The 22,919-nt window shown below is 41.9% G+C and overlaps 1 protein-coding gene across 4 annotated transcripts in view; it reads left to right on the forward strand.

Annotated features, from left to right (window-relative positions):
• ICE1 (interactor of little elongation complex ELL subunit 1) overlaps positions 1–22,919 on the forward strand; it is a 464,643-nt gene that overhangs the window by 295,839 nt on the left and 145,885 nt on the right. For all 4 annotated transcript variants that reach the window (XM_077491941.1, XM_077491944.1, XM_077491942.1 and 1 more), the window contains one exon: positions 1,495–5,511. In XM_077491941.1, coding sequence (XP_077348067.1) covers positions 1,495–5,511 — 4,017 coding nt within the window. The remainder of the gene's footprint in view (positions 1–1,494; positions 5,512–22,919) is intronic.

The raw sequence follows: 22,919 nt of genomic DNA on the forward strand, positions 1-22,919 counted from the left end.
AAACGTTCTTTCTAATCGAATGTTTGTGAGTAGTTTTAACTTCATATTAATAAAATTCGTTTTACAAACATACTGCACAATGGATATGCCTCTTACTTGTTACATATAACGAGGCATGCTATACGAACGGAGGAACGAGGGACCCCCAGGACCACAGCAGAGACAAGCCAGAGAGCAACACAGTGGCTCACACTGTGAAGGCTGATCCACCAAGGACGGGGTTTTACCTCTGGTGAGAGCAAGCACATTAGCAGTTATCGAGCACAGAGAACAGCTATTGCAGTCACCCTCTTCCTTCTCCTTTCAAAGACACTCATAGCAAATTTTTCCACCAATTTTTTCAGTTTTTTCACAGTTTTTTCACTGTTTATGACTAATATTTATTTATTTATTTTTTTATAAAAAACTATTTTTAGTTTTTTCTAATATTCAATTTTTAATTTTCACTTTTATATGGGCTAGTCATTTACTATTTTTTAGACCACTCACTTCTTTAATTCTAATTTTAATTATTAAGTTTTAATTTTTAACATTAATTTTTATTTATTTTTATATTTTTTTATTTTTTATCCCCTCATGGGTTATTCGTCGCATGGTTTTTATGTGAGCACCTAATTGAGATATAATATACAAAACTGTCAATTAATCATACATTTACTTATTTAATTAATTTGGAGTTGTAATTGTGTATTTCAACACTTGCACATGTTTTTTCACTGGTACTTGCACTTTAATACTTAAATAGAAGTATTGCATGTTTATTTATGGTTTATTAATATTTGTAAGGTAGCACAATAACATATATGGATAAATAATCATCAGAGATTACTATTGGGTATGCACAGATAGTTCTTACTTTTATTTATGTTTATTTTATATTTTTCATTATCATTTACCAGCAAGCTGGAAAATCTATACAAACCATAACCAAGTATTTATTTATTTTTTCAAACCAAAAAGGTATAGCGCCAAGTCTGTTTCCCCTCCTCATTCCACTTTATTGCTTTCACCCACACTGGGTGGAAATTGAATAGAGGCCGCTCATACCAATATAACATTAGATTGCCCCATAGCGCGACCTTCCTTTTCCTTTGATTCAACTTTGCTCTGTTCAGTCACTGAGAGCAATGTGAAATACCGAAGAGTCGAAAATCATGTGTGAGCTTTAAGTCCCTTTGGCACACATGGCTTTTTTTTCTTTGCCCTAACAGCTTAACGGAAGAGCAGGGTTAAAAAAGAAAAGCACACATGAGCAAAAAAAGGTGAACTTTCTAACTTTTTTTTATTGTGAGGTAGCTTTTGTTTTAGATTTATTGAGTAATCAATTAATATGAACCCATAAATTTTTAGATTTTTTTTTTTTTTAATTCGTGCTATATGTCTAACAATTGAGTATTTCAACCTCACGAATGCACTGTTTAGTATTCTGCAGGCCTTCTAGGCAGACATGGCATAATGAATAATAACATTTTTACTTTTGTTTTTCTCTTATAGTATGTTTTTGGAGAATTTACAGATTCGAGTGATAATGAATGCTCCGATGAGAGAAATGAAGCAAAAGACAGTACAACACTGGAAAGGAAGCAAAATTGTGTTCAAGACCAGACCAATTTTGTCCCATGTCCAGAAGCAGGAAATGTAACTGAAATTTGTAAACAGAATGTTGCGTTTGGAAGAAATGTGAAATATGACAGCATATCTATAGTTGAAGATTGCCTCGCATCTCAGTCAGAATTTTCTTCTAATGAGAAGGGTGAACTCGCTACAGAAATGGAAACGGACAAAGAGGAAAACACTCCAATGCATATTGAAGTTGGCTTTGGTGTTGCCAATAACACATTGACAACAAATGTTTTAACAGAACAAAATCCAGCAGAAAAGGAGAACACTTTGCATTCTGCTGTCAACAGAGAAAATGGCTTTGAAAAATCTTTAGAATGGCATGATAACCAGAATGTTCCTGTAAGAAAATCAGACCGCATCGATAATTCTGAAGTTGAATTACTAAAACACAGCTCTAGTGGTACAATTGGTGACATGACCAGCATGCTGGAGCACCCGGTTGATGGGGATATTTCAGGAAGATTGGTAATTGAAAATCTGCATTGTTCCAAAGAAGATGTTTCAAGTTCTGGAAAATGTAATATGGCTGTCCATCACAACCAATCTGTAAATGCTAGTGAGGTGTTATTTTCTAAAGATTCTCCTGTGCATAACTGTAATCTTGATGAAATGTGTTCTGATGAACGCAAATCTATAAAATCTTTGCAGGTGTATAATGCAATTAGTGCTGGAGAAAACCATGTTCCCAAAATTATAACCAGTGCTGAAGAAAATCATGTTCACAACAATTTAAATGTACATAAGCTTATGGATAGTTCCAGTTATACCATAATAGACAGAAGTCAGGATAATTTACTGTTATCTGCTCAACCTGAAATGTATTTAAATGAATGTAATCATCAGTTTAATAATGACTCCAAAGACTTTAAAGACTCCGAACAGTCAATACGTTGTTTTGAAGATGTTTATACTAGAAAGCCTAATAATGACACTTCAATGGATGGTGAAATATGTGTTGCTGCTCAAACAGTGCAACTTCTCAATGAACTTAAAGAAAAAACAGGGCATTCAAGCAGTGCACCTGTACAATTTGAAGATATGAAGTTGATAAACCAGTATTGTACTGATAAAGGTGACCCAAAACACATTCAGGAGTTACCTGTACATAAAGCAAATATTTCACTAGAGCAAAAGTCGGCTTTGAGAAGACTTGCAGAGGGTGGGCATTGTTACAAAGCAAACTCCAATGAACTTTGTTACGACATGCAATATTCTTTAGAGATCATGCCAGCCTTAACACCATTTCATTTGGATTCTAGTACAGCAGACAAAGAAAACCATTTGTCTGTCACTTTTGCTGACAAGGATAGCACATGCCTTTCTATGGAGAAATTGGAAGTTGAAAGTAAAGGAAAGATACTTCCTAGTCTACAGACTTATGAAATCAAAGCTGAAGAATCCAAGCATAATGCAGATGGATCAGATAGTACAAGCACATGCCGTATTGTAACTGAGCAGTGTAAAATAGGTTCGGAGAAGGTTCCGCTGTGTTCCTCTGATTCAAGTTTGCACACACTGGTCTCTTCAAAAGGTCAAAAAGCAGCTGTGGTAGATATACAACCAGTTATAGAAACCCAACTAGATATCGGTTCTCAAAGTCAAGCAGTTGCTAACCAATTATGTTCTGCTAGGAACAATCAATCGTGCTCAACCATTTTACTGCATGACACATGTTCTTCAAATTTTGATTCTACCAGTGCTGATGGATACCCAAATAGACTGGAAGGAAAACCTTTTTTGACTGCAAAAGATATGCCTCAGCTGAGTGATCGATTTATTAAAGTTTCAGTAGACCTTATAACTGAGTCCCGAGAGGAACTTGATACTGTAAATAAAGATCTTTGTAAAGGAATAAACCCAAAAAAGGAGATTTGTTCTGAATTGGACTCAGCTTTGGAAAAAACAAACACTGTGTGTTCTTTGCAGTCTAAAAGTGACACCTTTCCTAAGATGTTTAATCAGTCTACAGTAATGCCTGTTTTCCCTTTAGAAGAAGACGAGCAAACTTTTAACTTGTGTTCAGAGTCAACTAAGGTAATAAATAAAATTACCAAAGAAACAGATGCAAATCAAGATGCATGTAGTGTTTCCTTGGATAGTAGTGAAGAAGAGAATTTTCTGATACGTAAAGTCAGCTATGCAAAAGTGGTCTCCAACAACCCTGTGAATTTAAAGAAATATAGTAAGAGTCCTCCGGAAAATTTAGAGGAGAAAGTCTGTAATGTACATTTGGAATCAAAAAACTCTCCATGTAAACCTATAATTACTCAGATGACTGACATAGAATGTGCAGGTGATTTGGCTGCATGTGTTACTTCTGAAAATTACTCTTCTTCAAAAACTCAAAATGGCATCTTGATGGAGGACGTATCTTTGATTACAGGTGACTTCATTGTAGATCCGGAAAATGACAAAAGTAAAAATAATGGGGATCAATATTCTTGCGAAAAAGAAAAGGAAACAACTATTTTAGAGGAATGTGAAAACCAGAAGGAAAAGCTGTTATCTGAAAATATTCAATATGTCAATAACACTGAGCAAAATTGCTTTGACACTATAGAGAATGAGGGTAAAAAAACACTTTCAGCTAAGAATTTCATATGGAATTTTGAAAGACCTGAAGATTCAATCGACCCTAGAGTTATTTCTGGAAAACATAAAATGAGAGGAAATCTAAAAATGCTACATGGTGGTTCAAATAACTCATTTAATAGGACTGCTTTTAACATAGAGGAAAGGACAAAACGTAACAGGTCCCACAAGGTAAAATATTCTAATAAGCTTTCTCGAAGTGAGCAAAGTTTACAGGATATACATGTGGGAGAAACTGTGCTTGCAAATGCTGATACGTCGACCAATGCAGATCACTCACCAGAAACGATTACTAAAGTGAGATCAGAAATGGGCCCCCCATTGCCTCCTTTGCTAGGTCCTCTGTTGGCATCTCCTCTGAAAAGTATACACCCTCTGTCACCTATTTTATCATCTTCAAGTTGTTCATCTTTACCATCTCCTCTTGATGACTTTATTTCTCCTTTGCCAGGCACTCCATTTCCACGACAAGTGTCACCTTTGTCTGGTGGGCGCAGGCAAAAATCTCCAGTACTTACCACTCCTTCACCTGCTGAGAAAGCAAACAGAAGAATTTTGTCTTCTCCTTTGCAATTTTGTGCTGCTACACCAAAGCATGCTCTCCCTGTGCCGGGAAGATTTCCTCTTTCTGCATCTGGTAGCTCTTCAAACAGTGTTCAAGAGAATTCTGTCAAAATTCTAGACACAATGTACCCAGAATTATCTGCACGAGCAAGAACATTAAACATTTTAAAAGGTAATGTTCAGCTAAGCCATAGTTTGCCTAGAGATGGCAAAAATTTGTCTGTCAGCCAAATAACTGGGTTCAAATCTATTACATCCACTTCTACAGTATTTATAAAAACTGGTGGCACTTCAAATGTTGACAGTAGCAAGGATAAATTGAGCAGTTCTGCAAATCAACAGCAATCCAGGAGCATTGGTTCCTCAAGTAAACAAACTACTGATGCCTTCCTGATGCCTAGAAGTGCCAAAAGGCTTCGACTAGATACAGAATCTCCAGTTATAGAAACTATAAAAAACTGTTCCACAACAACTACAAACAATGACACAGAAGTGCAGAAATGTCAAGAGTCTTCCCACAATATTGGTTATTGTGAGCTGCTTCCAGATGTTGTGAAAGATAGTAGTATTGATGAAGATATTATAACTAAGGCTCTTAAAAAAATTGAGGACTTGTGTTTTGATCTTTTACCAGTAATTAGAAGCCATATCCATGTGGGAACCATTCCCAAAGTTCCTGTAATGAGGAATGAGGAAAAAGAAGCAATTTATGAATTCAGCACCTCTAAAAAAGTAAGTCTTAAAGCTTCTGATACCACGTCTAGTTTATCCAGTCTACACTTGTTTTAAAAGGCTAAGTTCATATTACGTGTTCTACCCATATTTAAGATGAAACGTAGCATGTTCCAGCTCCTGGCGGCAGTTCCGTCAATCTCCCCCCCCCCCCACAATTGTAACAGGCAGGGGATCTCTCCTCGCACCAACTGGCACTTTTTAAAAAGATATAGGTAAACGGTGTAGCGCTCAAAACACAAAATGATAAAAAATAAAATTCATGATAAATAGTTCATCTGTATGAGCAAAGGATTAAAACCAATCAAAGCAATGTCAACAGTGCAGAAATTATCTAATGATCAAGATCCAATGTGGGAGAGAGAAAGTTGATATAGAGCCAGTCACCTTCACCCAATATAACTGACCCTTACCATCAGTGTATGGGCTATACACAATAAATGCATTCAAGTGATGACAGAGGTGAGCCAATTGTCCACTGCACTGTATTGCAAAGAGATCCTTTTCCCAATAGACTGAAACCCAATACCAGGCAGAAAAAAAACCTTCCTCTCAGCCAAGTGTACTCCAGGGCTCAGGTAGTAATCCGATCGTCATATGAATGCAATGAGTAAAAAAAGAACGCTCATTGCGCAGGCATCCAATCATAGGACATTTATTGTACAAAAGAAGTAATAAACTCAAGTTTCACAAGTTCAGCAAGCTTAAAGAAAGAAGCGACCAGTGCTTATAACCAACAAGGTGGCTGCTGCACCTCCATCCATCTGCGTCCTACATCACACGTCCCGTAGCTCAACCCAACGTTTTGTCATCATGTGTCTTCAGGGGCATTGTTATGACATGTGACAGTACTTATTTATATAGGGAGGACAGGCCTGACGGGTGGAAATGTATTGCGTTCCATAGACCACAAGTGAAATGCATACAAAAACTGGAAGTGACCGAGCACAGGAAGCTCCACAGTAAAAATTCAATATGTTCCATGAATAGATAGCAAGGAACAAATATATCAATATATTCAGCTTCCCATTATTATTGGGAAGGCAAAGTACATTAAGGGGGAAAGGACAAGTGTGACATTTTCCTTTTATAATAGGATTTGAGAACTATGTATATAGACGGACATATAGCTGACTTAAGGAACGGCAACCCCTTGTGGTCAAATAACAAAACATCTAACAATCAAATAAGAACACAGTGCTATAAAAAGCTAGGAGGGTGCTGCTCACCCCAAGTATATACAAATAGAACTAGTTTCCCCACAAACGGGGTTTTTAGGCAGCAAGAGACAGTAATAGAAGCCAATAGAAGTAGTATAAAAGGTATTTTAATAATAATAATTGGTAAAAACAAACATGAGCTTCACCTGAGCACTTGGATAACAGACAAAATCATGTATATAAAGTACATATAATGTCACATGGAAGTAAAATAACAGACACAACTATGTTACACTGTATGAGTAGATAACAGTGAGAGCATAAAGCTAACGCGTTTCGACCCCAAAGGGGGTCTTCTTCAGAGATGGTGGTCTGTTAAAAGAAAAACAAGATTACACTGAATAAATAAATCCGGTGTTATACATATAAGGGATACCCAATATTAATTTAAAAATGGTTTACCCCATAATGTACTTCCAGGTAGGTAAGATGGAAGACACAAAAAAAATTGAATATTCACATACACCAGAGATATATATATGTATATATGTGTAGCTTCCGGCATACTTTTTTGACCCGAAAGTACGGCGGACTTAGAAAGTAGTTTTGCACTCCAATCTTCCCGCCGGACTCGCATTTCGGCGGACAATCCAGCCGTGTGTATGCCAGTCCGCCGTACTTTTGAAATGAACAGACTTTTCCCGCCCAGAGAAAAGTCCCGCTCTTTTCGAGCGGGTCTCCGGGTAGGTGGGGCCCGCGAAGGAGACGTCGCTGGCCCCGCCACCTGGTATGGACTTAAAGGGGAACCCCAACGCCGAAAAAAATCGGCGTGGGGGTTCCCCCCAGGTCCACATCAGACCCTTGTCCGAGTACGCTACCCGGCCGGCCAGGAAAGGGGGGGTGAGTGAGTGCCCCCCCCCCCTCCGAGCCGTACCAGGCCGCGTGCCTTCAACATGGGGGGTGCCTTGGGGAAGGGGGGGATGCGCCCCCCCCACCCCAAAGCACCTTGTCCCCATGTTGATAAGGACAAGGGCCTCTTCCCGACAACCCTGGCCGTTGGTTGTCGGGGTCTGCGGGCGAGGGGCTTATCGGAATCCGGAAACCCCCTTTAATAAGGGGGCCCCCGGATACCGGCCCCCCACCCTATGTGAATGAGTTTGGGGTACAATGTACCACTACCCATTCACCTGTGAAAAAAGTACAAAAAAAACCACAACACAGGGTAAAAATAGTTTATTGCACAGCTCCGGGGGTCTTCCGTCTTCGGGGGTCTTCTCGCCAGACTCCTCCGCTATCTTCTAGCTCTTTTGCTAGCGGAAGAGCCCGGCTTTCTTCCTCGCCGCCGCCCTTCTTCCGACTTCGGGGGTCTTGTCCCCCTCTTCGGTTCTTCTGCAGGGCCACTGCGCCTTCTTATAGCTCTTTTACAGGCGGTGGCCCGGTCTTCTGTCGCCGATGTCGTCGCCGCCGCTGCCTTCTGTTCTCTTCTTCTCTTCAGATCTTGACTCGTCGCTCCCTCCGCTCACAATGGCTCCGGCGCGACGCGTGGTGACTTATATAGGGACATCACCGGATGATGTCCCTGCGTATTATGAGCATCCTCTAGGACTTTGACACCATAATGGGTGGGGACATTATCCGGTGATGTCCCCATAAAAGTCGCCGCACGCACGGTCCCCGTCATTGTGAGCAGAGCGAGCGACGAGGCAACATCTGAAGAGAAGAACAGAAGGCAGCGGCGTCAGAAGACCGGGCCACCGTCTCTAAAAGAGCTATAAGAAGGCGCGGTTGCCCGGCAGAAGAACCGAAGAGGAGGACAAGACCCCCGAAGTCGGAAGAAGAGGCCGCGGTGAGGAAGAAAGCCGGGCTCCTCCGCTAGCAAAAGAGCTAGAAGAAGATAGCGGAGGAGTCCGGCGAGAAGACCCCTGAAGACGGAAGACCCACGGAGCTGTGCAATAAACTATTTTATCTTGTGTGTTGTGTTTTTTTTTGTACTTTATTTTACAGGTGAATGGGTAGGGTACATTGTACCCCATACTCATTCACATAGGGTGGGGGCCGGTATCCGGGGGCCCCCTTATTAAAGGGGGCTCCCGGATTCCGATAAGCCCCCCCGCCCGCAGACCCCGACAACCAACGGCCAGGGTTGTCGGGAAGAGGCCCTTGTCCTCATCAACAAGGCACCCCCCATGTTGAGGGCACGCGGCCTGGTACGGCTCGGAGGGGGGGGGGCGCTCGCTCGTCCCCCCCTTTCCTGGCCGGCCGGGTAGCGTGCTCGGACAAGGGTCTGATGTGGACCGGGGGGGGGCCCAAAGCCGATTTTTTTCGGGGTTGGGGTTCCCCTTTAAGTCCATACCAGGTGGCGGGGCCAGCGACGTCTCCTTCGCGGGCCCTGCCTACCTGGAGACGCGCTCAAAATGAGCGGACTTTCCTCCGCGTGTGTGGGGGCGAGTCCGTTCATTTCAAAAGTAGGGCGGATAGTACGGCGGTCTTAGTACACTGTCTTAGTCCGCTGAAAAGTGCCGTGAGTAGGCAAGTAGCTAGTTCGGAAAGTCCGACGGACAGTCTGGCGGGAAGTCCGTCGGATAGTCGGCTACGTGTGTACGCGGCATAATAGTATTTAACTTGCAAATTGGACATCTCCTACAGGGATAAAAGCCCCCCCCATATTCTGGAAAAAAGACACCTGTTTAGGTGGGTCAACCACATTGGGAGAAATCTGCAAGCCTAATGGAGGAACTCCTCTGTAAACAACACGGGCTTATCTGGCAAATTGGGACAAAGAAACCTGTTACCTCTCAAAACCTTCCAATGTCTCCTGTATAATTTTTTTGATATCTTGGTTAGAATACGCAATGAAAAAGGAGAATTTGAAAGAATCATCATTAACCGTTGGTTTGGTGATCAACAGATCCTCTCTATTTTTCTCTGACGCAAAGCTAAAGTCTGCATCTAGATCTCCAGCAGTATATCCTTTATCTAGGAATCGCTTTCTGAGGACCAAGGCTTGGAGCACAAAATCATCATGATTCTTACAATTTCGCCTGAGCCTCAGAAATTGAATTGGCTCCTAGGTAGCGACTCAAGCCAAGCTTTATGGTGACAACTCTTAATATCAATAAAGCCATTACGGTCTGTGTCCTTAAAAAAAAATGTAGATGTTATAATCTGACCATCCACTACTCTAATTCTAAGGTCCAGAAAATGAATATCTGTACTACTGGCCTCAAAGGAATGAACACTGCCTATATCAGAATTAAGGCCTACAATAAAATTATTCAAGAAATCCAAGTCGCCATCTCATAGGAGGAGGATGTCGTCTATGTATCTCCACCCTGGGTTCTTGATAGACGACACCCTCCTCCCATTTAGCCATAAAAAGATTGGCCATACTGGGGGAGAATTTGGCCTGTATGGCCACACCCCTATTTTGCAGATAGTATGATCCATCGAGCCGAAAATAATTATGCTGCATAACATAATCCAACAAACTAAGAATAAAGGATCTTTGTTTTGTGTGGAGTGTATCCGTCTTTAAAAAATGTGCTACAGCTTCCCTACCATGACTATTGGAGATCACTGTGCAAAGTGAATAAACATCTACAATAGCAAAAATATAGGATTCTTTACATTGTACACTCTTGAGTGCATTATTCACCTGTGTAGAGTCTCTTAAATACGCAGGGGTCTTAATGAAAGGGGGCTGCCAGAAGTGATCAACATATTTGCCCACCCTGAAAGTCAGATTCAATGCCACTGACAATCGACCTTCCAGGGGGGCAAATAGGGTCTTTATGAACTTTAGGTAAATAATAGATAACTGGGACCCTGGGAGCTGATGGAACCAAAACAGCTTTTTCCTTTTTGGATATAATTCTATTCTGAAATCCGTCATCCACCAATATAACAAGATCTTTTTTGTACTGGGTGGTTAGGTTCCCCCTTGGGGACATAAGTGTCCCAATCCGACAGTAATCTTCCCATCCTCCTATGGGATGGTGACTTGGATTCCTTGAATAACTTTATTGTAGGCCTTAATTCTAATGATCTAGACAATGTTCTTTCCTTTTGAGGCCAGTAGTACAGATATTCATTTTCTGGACCTTAGAATTAGAGTAGTGGATGGTCAGATTATAACATCTACATTTTTTAAGGACACAGACCATAATGGCTTTATTGATATTAAGAAATGTCACCATAAAGCTTGGCCAACATTATATAAAAAAAAAATAATCATACAGCGACATTGGAAGTTTTTGAGAGGTGACAGGTTTCTTTGCCCCAATTTGCCAGATAATCCCTGTGTTGTTTACAGAGTTCCTCCATTGGGCTTGCAGATTGCTCCCAATGTGGTCAACCCACCTAAACAAGTGTCTCTTTTTCAGAATGTTTTTTTTTTTTTATCCCTGTAGGAGATGTCCAATTTGCAAGTTAAATACTATTAGAAGCAGGAGAACAGAATCTTTTCAAGCTACTTCTACACAAAAAAGCTTCCCAATAAAAACGTTTATTATGTGCACCACTAAGAACGTGGTATACCTTAAGTGCCCCTGTGGGTTGCAACATATAGGGCGTACGATACGCATGTTAGGCTTGGTGCGCATGTGGCAAACATTAACAGGGGTTTCTCGGAACAGTTTATCCAAGCATTATGCGTTGAAACACAATTAAAACCCAGAGGGTACTACTTTCTTGGGAATCTACATATTTTTGGGTCATTGGAGGGGAAGCAACATGATCAGAGGGTTCTCTCAATTAGAGACCAAATGAATCTACCAGGCCCAGACGTACCATCCCCATGTAATAAACATAGGATGGCATATGAATGCTTTTATTAATAATGGTTAGAATCTATTGCAGATTCCTATACATTTTGACCATGATATATCTTTTTTCTATTTGGTACCTTCTCTTTCAGGACATGTATATATCTCTGGTGTGTGTGAATATTCTATTGGTTTTATGTGTTTATACATGTTAGTTTTTATAATTTGTTATATGATCTTTGATCTTAGATGTTTTATGTTATTTGACTACAAGGGGTCGCCGTTTTTTAAGTCTGCTTTATGTCCGCCTATATACATAGTTCTCAAACCGTATTATAAGCAAAACGTCACACTTGTCCTTTCCCCTTAATGTACTTTGCCTTCCCAATAATAATGGGAAGCTGAATATATCGATATGATATTTGTTTCTTGCTATTTATTCATGGAACGTATTGATTTTTACTCTGAAGCTTCCTGTGATCGGTTGCTTCCGGTTTTCGTATTTCACTTCCGGTCTATGAAACGCAATACATTTCCGCACATCAGGCCTGTCCGCCCTATATAAATAAGTATTGTCGCACGTCCTAACCACGCCCCTGAAGATGCACGTTGAGGACGAAATGCTGGGTTGAGCTACGGCACGTGTGACTTAGGATACGGACGGAGGTGCGGCAGCCATCTTGTTGTTTAGACTCGCTGGTCGATTCTTTAAGCTTGCTGAACTCCTTGTAAAATGAGTTTATTTTATTACTTCTTTTCTACAATAAATGTCCTATGATTGGATGCCTGCGCAATGAGCATTCTTTTTTTTACTCCATGCAATCATATGATGATCGGATTACTACCTGAGCCCTGGAGTACACTTGGCTGAGAAGAAGGGTTTTTTTCAGTCTGGTATTAGGTCTATTGGGAGAAGGATCTCTTTGGAATACATGCAGTGGATAATTGGATCGCCTTTGTCATCACTTGAGTGCATTTAATGTGTATAGCCCATACACCGATGGTAAGGGTCAGTTATATTGGGTGAAGGTGAAGGGCTTTATATCAACTTTCTCTCTCCTGCATTGGATCTTGATCATTTCTGCAGTGTGGACATTGCTTTGATTGGTTTTAGTCCTTCTGCTCATACAGATGAAGCATTTATCATGAATTTTATGTTTTTGTTATCATTTAGAACATTACCCTGTTTACCTATATTACGCTTTTTGTGTCCAGCAATTTAGTGTTAGCTGCTGTCTGTATAGTTTGTCATTGTTTAAACGCAACAAATTTTTGGATTTTACTTTTTAAAAAGAGCATGGCCCTGCGGGGCTCCGCTCACACATTTGCATCATTTATTCACACTTTCCTGTGAATTGCAGAACAACGAGTACCACCAGCCACTGCGGCTGATGGCTTGTAGTTCTGAATGAACTGCAAGGGTGCTAATGAGCACTCTTGTAGTTGACTGACAAGCCCAAGCATAGCTTTCAGACAGCCCATATGGAGGTATGGGCAAAAGGCTGCAGGGCTTGTGAGCCTGACTTTGCACCCCTGATCCACTAATCAGGGGTGCAAAGCTTTTTAGGCTACTGCAGAAAAAAAAATGCACACTTTTTTCTTATATTCACTGACCGACACAGCTCCTCTCTTTAACAAAATGGGTTGTTAGCCCTATCACTAGGAGATACTAGGCAAAGTCGTAATACAACACTCAGAACTCTCAGTTCTGCCCAGGGGGCGGTCCCTCAGGCTACAATCCCCACACCCTGCAACAGCAGCCTCAGTTTTATTTTGCCTAGTGAAGGAGATAGACCTAGGAACCCTGCGGGCCCATAGGTCCGTGCTTTTTTATGCAGAAGCTTTGCTTTTTGCGCAAGATGAATGATCCTGTGATCTTCTATCAACAGCCGGCTGGTTCACTTATCCTTGTAGTCTCCCCAGTCCAGCCATCGTGCGTGTGCAGGTCTTAGCTACGGCTCGGCAGGCCACGTCATACCTCAGCTCCAGAGGTGGTCGGTGAGCTTTTATGCTCCGGGCGTACATATGACCGGGCTACTGATGTCTGCTTCACAGTATGCTGGGCCAGTAGCCTTCCCTGTACTGATCAGGAGTTGGTCTACAATGGAATGTCTCCCAGCTCTTCGTGACTGGTAAGTATGGCTCTCCCTGTCCCGGCAGGGCTGAGTAGCTGGGCATTCCCTGGGAGGTCGATTCAGGGGTCCCTCATCTCCCTCTCTTCTCTCCCCTGTCCCTATCTCCCCATGGGTACTGTGCAGTGTGTGTGTGCCCTTGGGGCTCTCACCTGGGATCTGGCTGGCTGATGGTACCTGGATCCTGCATGCTTAACTCCAGGGAGGTGTCTGTGAGGTTTTCCTGTGTGTTGGTGCTGCACTGTGTCTCTGCCACATGTTTTTCTCTGTCTCTCATGGCATTGGCAGGTGGCCATTTTCGGTGTGAGCAAGGGCAGCATGCTTCTGGGCTTCAAGCGGCCATTTTCCCGGTGATTCCCTATTCAGGACACTGGTGGCCAATTTCTAGAAGCCGGACCACGTTTTAGTGCTCTAGCAGCAGCTTCATGTGCCCTCAGCTTCCTGTTTTGTCATTACTGAACACTGGACAGCCTTCTATGTAGTCTGAGCACATTTTTCAGACCGTTGAGCGATCATTCACCAATCGTTGTAATGGACTGCCACCGACACAGTTTGGTTCCTCTGCACATGAGAGCACTAGGGGTCTACAGGGACTGCTGTGAACAGCACGGAACTCCTCAGGGCGGTGAGTCCGGCAGATTAGAACCCCTCAGTCAGCGGCAGCAAGGAGGGTGGGACCCCGCCCTCTGGGGAGAGCTCTGGCGCAGACTTAGGTCCTGCTGAGGCCGGTGACCCCTGCTCTGTCTTGTCAGACGACGCGGACCAAGACCGCCGGGACAGTGAGGATGAGTCTGGGTCCGGGAGCGACAAAGCACTTGTTGGAGCACTTATCACAGCTGTGCGTGATACCCTGAAGATTCAGGAGCCCAGCGGACCCATCTGCTGATGTACCGGTCCCTTTTGGGTCCCGCAAGCCAGCACGTTCACCTAAGGTGTTCCCGTATCTGACTTATTTTGACAAGTTTGTTTACAAGGAATGGGGTCGCCCGCAACTGTCCTTTTCGGTCCCCAAATACATGGCGGTGCATTACCCCTTTGAGGAAAGCCTTCTCAAGAAATTGTCAGCTCCTCCGGTCGTGGACCCCCCAGTATCCAGGTTAAATAAAGTAACCACGATCCCAGTTGAGGGGACTCCTGCATTCAAGGATCCCACGGACAGGAAGGCCGAGGCGGTGGCTCGTTCCTTGTTTACAGTTGTGGGGTCTGCCGTGTGACCTGTACTGGCATCCGCACTTATGTCGCAGACACTGAGTGGGCAAAACTTTTGCACCACGAATTGGGAGAGCAACAGGCTTCCCCTGTCTGCGTGGAACTAGCAGACCAACTAGTGCAAGGCCTTAAGTACGTCTGTGACGTGGCCCTGGATACTCTCCCTCTGTTATCCAGGGTCTCAGTGACAGCTGTGTTGCTGAGGCGCCTAATTTGGCTAAAATGCTGGTCTGCTGACCAGGCATCCAAAAAAGCCCTGACAGACCTTCCTTTTCTTTGCGACCAGCCTCAATAGATGACATTATTAAAAATGCCACAGGTGGTAAGCGTGCACTACTCCCACAGGCCAGGAAAGCTAAGGAGCCACGCCGTAGGCAAGGGCCCTCCTTTTTCCGCTCTCAAACGGCTTTTTCGTCTGCCTGGAGCTTCGACAAAACATCCCCAGCCCGACAGGATGCCCACGGACGGTCACAAATGTCCCTGGAATCGCAAGCCTAACAAGCCTGCGAATAAGTGCTACGCATGAAGGTTTGCCTTCGGGAGTTTGCAGCCCGGTGGTCCTCCCAGTTATCCGACCAATGGGTCTGCAATCTGATTTCCACAAGCTACAAGGCTACATAGAGTTCTTCCCAACCAGCATACCCATATCCCTGGTTCGCCGGGAGGCCCTGTTGGGGGCGGTGAGGTATTTGCTGAATCGCGGGGTGATTGTACCAATTCCAGAACCGGAATGCATCCAGGGATTCTACTCAAATCTGTTTGTGGTTCCCAAGAAGGAAGGGGTACTTGCGATCTTGGACCTAAAGGCCCTCAATCACTTTGTGAAAGTGCAGAGGTTCAGAATGGAATCTGTTCACTCAGTAGTCGCTGCACTCCATCAAGGTGACTCCCTGGCATCCTTAGACATCCAGGATGCGTACCTGCACAATCGGGGAAGCCCATTACCAGTTTGTGGCTCTTCCCTTTGGTCTGGCATCAGCCCCCTGAGTCTTTACCATGGTACTGGCTCCAGTTTTGGCATTCCCACGATCATGGGATACCTAGACGATATCCTCCTGAGAGCATCTTCCGCCTCAGAATTAGAGGAAGATGTGGCGATCACCATGCAGACCCTGCAAGAATTTGGGGGGCTGTTGAACCTCAAAAAGTCGGTGATTGTGCAGACCCAGCATCTGAAGTACCTAGGTTTGCTGTTGGACTTCGGGGAAACAAGAGTTTTTCTCCCTTCAGACAAATTTCAGACTCTCAGACCCGCTGTCAAACTGCTGATGAACCGCAAGTGATCGTCGCTCCGTTTTTGCATGCGAGTACTGGGACTCATGGTAGCCTCCTTCGAGGCAGTACATTATGCCCAGTTCCACACCAGAGTTATGCAGAAGGAGATTTTGTCAAAATGGGACAAATCTCAGTTGTCCCTAGATCGACAGATCCAGGTGAGCCAGTCAGTCAGAGACTCACTGATCTGGTGGTTGAGGTCCTCGGTGATTCAGTCCGGAAAATCGTTCTTTCCTCTGACATGGACGGTGATCACAATGAACGCCAGTCTATCTGGCTGGGGTGGAGTGATGGGGGTTCAGTTGGCTCAGGGCCTCTGGTTGACTGAAGAATCCAAAATGCCCATCAATCTGTTTGAATTGAGAGCGATCAGGCTGTGCCTCCACACATGGTCGATGAGACTTCAAGGGCGTCCGATCAGGATACAGTCTAACAACGCCACGGCTGTGGCGTACGTAAATCACCAAGGGGGAACAAGAAGCTCAGCTGCTGCTCGGGAGGTCGCTCACATACTTCGGTGGGCAGAGCGATACGTACCAGCCCTGTTGCCCATTTACATCCCAGGAGTGGAGAACTGGCAGGTGGACTAACTGAGTTGACAGATGCTGGACCCAGGAGAATGGGCATTGCATCCAGAGATATTCAGGCTGCTGTGCCTGAAGTGGGGCACACCAGAGGTGGATCTACTGACCTCCCGTCTCAATCAAAAGGTGCCAAAATTCGTGTCCAGGACAAGAGATCCGTGGGCAGACGCATCGGACGTGCTGGTAGCTCCATGGGATCAGTACCAGCTTATGTACGCCTTTCCTCCACTGAAACTGTTGCCACGTCTGATTCGCAGAGTGGAAGCCGAGGGGATCCCGGTGATACTGGTTGCCCCAGATTGGCCTCAGCATCCTTGGTACGCAGACCTGGTGCGTCTGGTGGCAGACGCTCCCTGGCGACTGCCGTTGCGAGAGGACCTCCTATCTCAAGGTCTAATTCTCCATCCTGCTTTACCATCACTGGCTTTAACGGCATGGCTATTGAGAGCCAGGTGTTGAGGAACCGGGGTCTGTCGGACTCAGTGATTCCAACTATGTTGAGGGCACGGAAATCTTCTTCTCGGAAGATATACCATCATACCTGGAGGGACTACATCTCCATGTGTGAGGAGAAAGGCTGGCATCCACGCTCCTTTGCCATATCCAGGATCCTGCTGTTTCTCCAGCAAGGAGTTGACCAGAGATTGGCATTAAGCACCATCAAAGGGCAAATATCAGCCTTAGTTGTCTTTTTTCAATGACCCCTGGCATCGCATTCCTTAGTGAGTATATATAGTAAAGAAGTGCTAATGCGCTTCACCTCACTCAAAAAGTGTCAACAAAAAAGGGTGTGTAAAGTGAATCTATGTACACTTAAAAAAACAATTTTTTTTATATGTGTAAAAAAATATATAATGACTAAGTGGAAGCAGCCAAGCAAAAAATAGTAATCTCAGTACTACATAAAATATAAGTGTTAATAATAAATGCGGCGCTGCCAGCAAGTTAAACAAACATATTCCAAAAACCCTAGGCAAATAACCCAGTGAAAAAAGTGAATCCACCTCATAAAGTGTTCCAATGTGCAATATAAGGCAATACACTAGGAAAAATGAAAATTGTGCATATATAAAACAATCATGTGAAAATAAATATATAAATAGCACAATCAAAAAATATTAAAAGTGACTGAAATAAAATGTGCAAATGAATGCAATAAACAATACAACGTGTCGACTTATTGTAAGTCCATATAATTGCTTCGTGAGCATATAATAAAGTCCATGCAAAAAACGTGACTTCCAAGCAAGTGATATTCCAGCAAACAACTTCAGTGCCAAACAGGTGCACCACCAGTTTCCCCCAGCCTCTCACCTCAAGAGCTTAGTAAGCAGACTCTGTATGAAACCAAAAAGCTATTCCATCCTCCTCCATCCAGCAGATAGTAAATAACTGTACATTCCTTTCACAGACTCTTCACATATCTCCCCGTACAGTGTGCGGTACATAGAGTATGAAATAAAAGGACAGGGGGGCTCTCATGTGTAGTAATTCAAATAGATAATTTAATATGATAACTGGTCACTTACATAAAGGCTGAGAACAGCAGATAGCGTCGTACGAACCGAACTTCCGGTCTCGGCCGCGACCGGAAGTGACAAGTGTAACACCACAGCTCCTTCCCTGACGCGTTGCGTCACACCCTCATGACTTTCTCAAAGGGTTATGGGAGTTGTGGTGTTCGATGGAGCTTATATGTGGTCAGCGCCGTCGCCATGGTAACCACGGCGGCGCCGCCACAAATACATAATAGATGCGAACAGTATTAACATTCGATGATGGTAATCATAGTCTACATAAAATATGAAAGGCATGTGGAAAGTAATCACAATACAGATATAACCCATAACTTTCAAACACAGATACTAATGAATGTAAATAAATATAAATCGACATCTAATATAAATAAATAAAGAGCGACATCTAGTGGTAAAATCCCGAATCTCTTCCTCTAATGCAATTTAAACATTCAAAATAATAAGTATAAGTAAAAAATATAAGTAAAAAATATCTATACATCTTTAAATTAGTATTAGATAATCAAATAAATATCCTTTTAATATGTAATGCAAATTTTTTTTATAAAAATAGATTAATAAACCCTAAACGTAAAAATAAAAATACTAATTAAAAATAGATCTAAAAAAGATCTAAAAAGGAATAAGGATCTTTCTATTGTCTTCCCCCATTTTCACTACCATCAATTATTAGAGGGGGGGGGCCCCCTTAAACTAAGACTCTTGTAAAATTATACAGTACCAAATGTAAAAAATGTGTAAAAAATAGGAATATATAATATTATAATATGGGTGCGGTGTCAATAAAGAATATGAATATATAACTACCGCAAAGCTTAAAACCCACATAAATAAAAAATTAAAAATTAGAGATAAAGCAATTAAGATCAAATTCAACATTGTGGCCCAAAGGTGTCAAAGTGCGAAGTTCATGTATCCAGCGGGATTCGGCCTGGCTAATTTTGATCACCTTATTGTCACCCCTCCAGTGTGGCTTGTACTTCTGAATGCCACAAATGATTACTGATGAAGGATCTTTTTGATGGAATTTGGCGTAATGTCTAGACAAGCTATGTTTGTCGAAACCTTTTTTGATGTTCTGAACATGTTCCCGAAGTCTTTTCCATAGCTGTCTTTTTGTCCTCCCCACCTATTGAATGTGGCATGGACATTCTAAAACATAAACCACCCCTTCACTGTAACAGGTGATAAGATCCTCAATTATATATTCTTTTTTAGTTACTGTAGATATAAAAGACTTCTTTTTCTTTTTTTCTTTTACATGTCTACATGCATAGCACCTTTTGCATGGAAAGAAACCTTTTCCTTCAAAAAAAGAAAAAGGTTTTTTAGGGGGATCTAGGACATTTTTGGCCAAACTGTCCCTCAAAGTAGGAGATCTCCTATAAACAAACTTAGGTACCTCTGGTAAAATGTCTCGGAGATGACGATCCATTTTCATAATCCCCCAATGTTTTTTTATAATCTTTTCTATCTGTTTGTACTGAATGTTATAATCCATAATGATGGATACCCTATCCTGTTTTTCTGAAATGGTGGTATTATCCTGTATTAATTTCTCCCTATCTAGTAGTGCCACACTTTTTTTATTTGTTCTTCAATAAAGTCAGTGTGGTACCCTTTCTGGACAAATCTCTCACCAATTCGTTTGGCTTGTGCAAGAAACATTGACTCATTAGAACAGTTGCGTCTCAATCTAATCATCTGTCCCCTGGGTATATATATGGCACAGTGGGAAGAGGAGGTGTTATATAAAAACCTACCCAAACAAGTTACATTGTATAAAAGATACATCGATGATATTATCCTTATCTGGTCAGGTGATAGAGATAGTCTTAATGACTTCTGTTTTAATCTTAATATGAATGAGAAAAATATTAAGCTAGTATGGGATATCAATGAAGAAAAAATTAACTTTTTAGATCTAGTGATTGAAAAGGAAGGTAATACATTGAATACTTTTACCCATTTTAAAACAGTGGACAGAAATAGTTATCTGCCTCTAGATAGTTGCCATCATCATAGATGGCTTGACAATATACCCAGGGGACAGATGATTAGATTGAGACGCAACTGTTCTAATGAGTCAATGTTTCTTGCACAAGCCAAACGAATTGGTGAGAGATTTGTCCAGAAAGGGTACCACACTGACTTTATTGAAGAACAAATAAAAAGTGTGGCACTACTAGATAGGGAGAAATTAATACAGGATAATACCACCATTTCAGAAAAACAGGATGGGGTATCCATCATTATGGATTATAACATTCAGTACAAACAGATAGAAAAGATTATAAAAAAACATTGGGGGATTATGAAAATGGATCGTCATCTCCGAGACATTTTACCAGAGGTACCTAAGTTTGTTTATAGGAGATCTCCTACTTTGAGGGACAGTTTGGCCAAAAATGTCCTAGATCCCCCTAAAAAACCTTTTTCTTTTTTTGAAGGAAAAGGTTTCTTTCCATGCAAAAGGTGCTATGCATGTAGACATGTAAAAGAAAAAAATAAAAAGAAGTCTTTTATATCTACAGTAACTAAAAAAGAATATATAATTGAGGATCTTATCACCTGTTACAGTGAAGGGGTGGTTTATGTTTTAGAATGTCCATGCCACATTCAATATGTGGGGAGGACAAAAAGACAGCTATGGAAAAGACTTCGGGAACATGTTCAGAACATCAAAAAAGGTTTCGACAAACATAGCTTGTCTAGACATTACACCAAATTCCATCAAAAAGATCCTTCATCATTAATCATTTGTGGCATTCAGAAGTACAAGCCACACTGGAGGGGTGACAATAAGGTGATCAAAATTAGCCAGGCCGAATCCCGCTGGATACATGAACTTCGCACTTTGACACCTTTGGGCCACAATGTTGAATTTGATCTTAATTGCTTTATCTCTAATTTTTAATTTTTTATTTATGTGGGTTTTAAGCTTTGCGGTAGTTATATATTCATATTCTTTATTGACACCGCACCCATATTATAATATTATATATTCCTATTTTTTACACATTTTTTACATTTGGTACTGTATAATTTTCCAAGAGCCTTAGTTTAAGGGGGGCCCCCCCTCTAATAATTGATGGTAGTGAAAATGGGGGAAGACAATAGAAAGATCCTTATTCCTTTTTAGATCTTTTTTAGATCTATTTTTAATTAGTATTTTTATTTTTACGTTTAGGGTTTATTAATCTATTTTTAAAAAAATGTTTTGCATTACATATTAAAAGGATATTTATTTGATTATCTAATACTAATTTAAAGATGTATAGATATTTTTTACTTATATGTTTTACTTATACTTATTATTTTGAATGTTTAAATTGCATTAGAGGAAGAGATTCGGGATTTTACCACTAGATGTCGCTCTTTATTTATTTATATTAGATGTCGATTTATATTTATTTACATTCATTAGTATCTGTGTTTGAAAGTTATGGGTTATATCTGTATTGTGATTACTTTCCACATGCCTTTCATATTTTATGTAGACTATGATTACCATCATCGAATGTTAATACTGTTCGCATCTATTATGTATTTGTAGCGGCGCCGCCGTGGTTACCATGGCGACGGCGCTGACCACATATAAGCTCCATCGAACACCACAACTCCCATAACCCTTTGAGAAAGTCACGAGGGTGTGACGCAACGCGTCAGGGAAGGAGCTGTGGTGTTACACTTGTCACTTCCGGTCACGGCCGAGACCGGAAGTTCGGTTCGTACGACGCTATCTGCTGTTCTCAGCCTTTATGTAAGTGACCAGTTATCATATTAAATTATCTATTTGAATTACTACACATGAGAGCCCCCCTGTCCTTTTATTTCATACTCTATGTACCGCACACTGTACGGGGAGATATGTGAAGAGTCTGTGAAAGGAATGTACAGTTATTTACTATCTGCTGGATGGAGGAGGATGGAATAGCTTTTTGGTTTCATACAGAGTCTGCTTACTAAGCTCTTGAGGTGAGAGGCTGGGGGAAACTGGTGGTGCACCTGTTTGGCACTGAAGTTGTTTGCTGGAATATCACTTGCTTGGAAGTCACGTTTTTTGCATGGACTTTATTATATGCTCACGAAGCAATTATATGGACTTACAATAAGTCGACACGTTGTATTGTTTATTGCATTCATTTGCACATTTTATTTCAGTCACTTTTAATATTTTTTGATTGTGCTATTTATATATTTATTTTCACATGATTGTTTTATATATGCACAATTTTCATTTTTCCTAGTGTATTGCCTTATATTGCACATTGGAACACTTTATGAGGTGGATTCACTTTTTTCACTGGGTTATTTGCCTAGGGTTTTTGGAATATGTTTGTTTAACTTGCTGGCAGCGCCGCATTTATTATTAACACTTATATTCCTTAGTGAGTACCTTCGTCCAGGGGGTATGACACATAGTCCCTCTGGTGCGTTACCCCCCTGGGATTTGAACCTGGTGTTGGCGCTTCAAAAACCGCCGTTTGAAAATGTCAGGGAGATTCCCTTGTTGACTCTTTCCCAGTAAGTGGTCTTCCTAGTGGTCATCACATCTGCCCGGAGGGTTTTGGAACTGGGGCCTTGTCCTGCAAGTCGCCCTATCTGGTTATCCACAGGGATAAGGTGATGTTGCTTCCGCAACCGTCTTTTCGACCGAAAGTGGTCTCAGCTTTTCATATCAATGAGGACATTGTATTGCCATCTCTGTGTCCTAAGCCGAAACACCCTAAGGAGGTGGCCCTTC

The sequence above is a fragment of the Lithobates pipiens genome, unplaced genomic scaffold (genome assembly GCF_037356315.1).
Source record: "Lithobates pipiens isolate NorthernLeopardFrog02 unplaced genomic scaffold, aLitPip1_a1.2 Scaffold_19, whole genome shotgun sequence".
Classification (NCBI taxonomy): domain Eukaryota; kingdom Metazoa; phylum Chordata; class Amphibia; order Anura; family Ranidae; genus Lithobates; species Lithobates pipiens.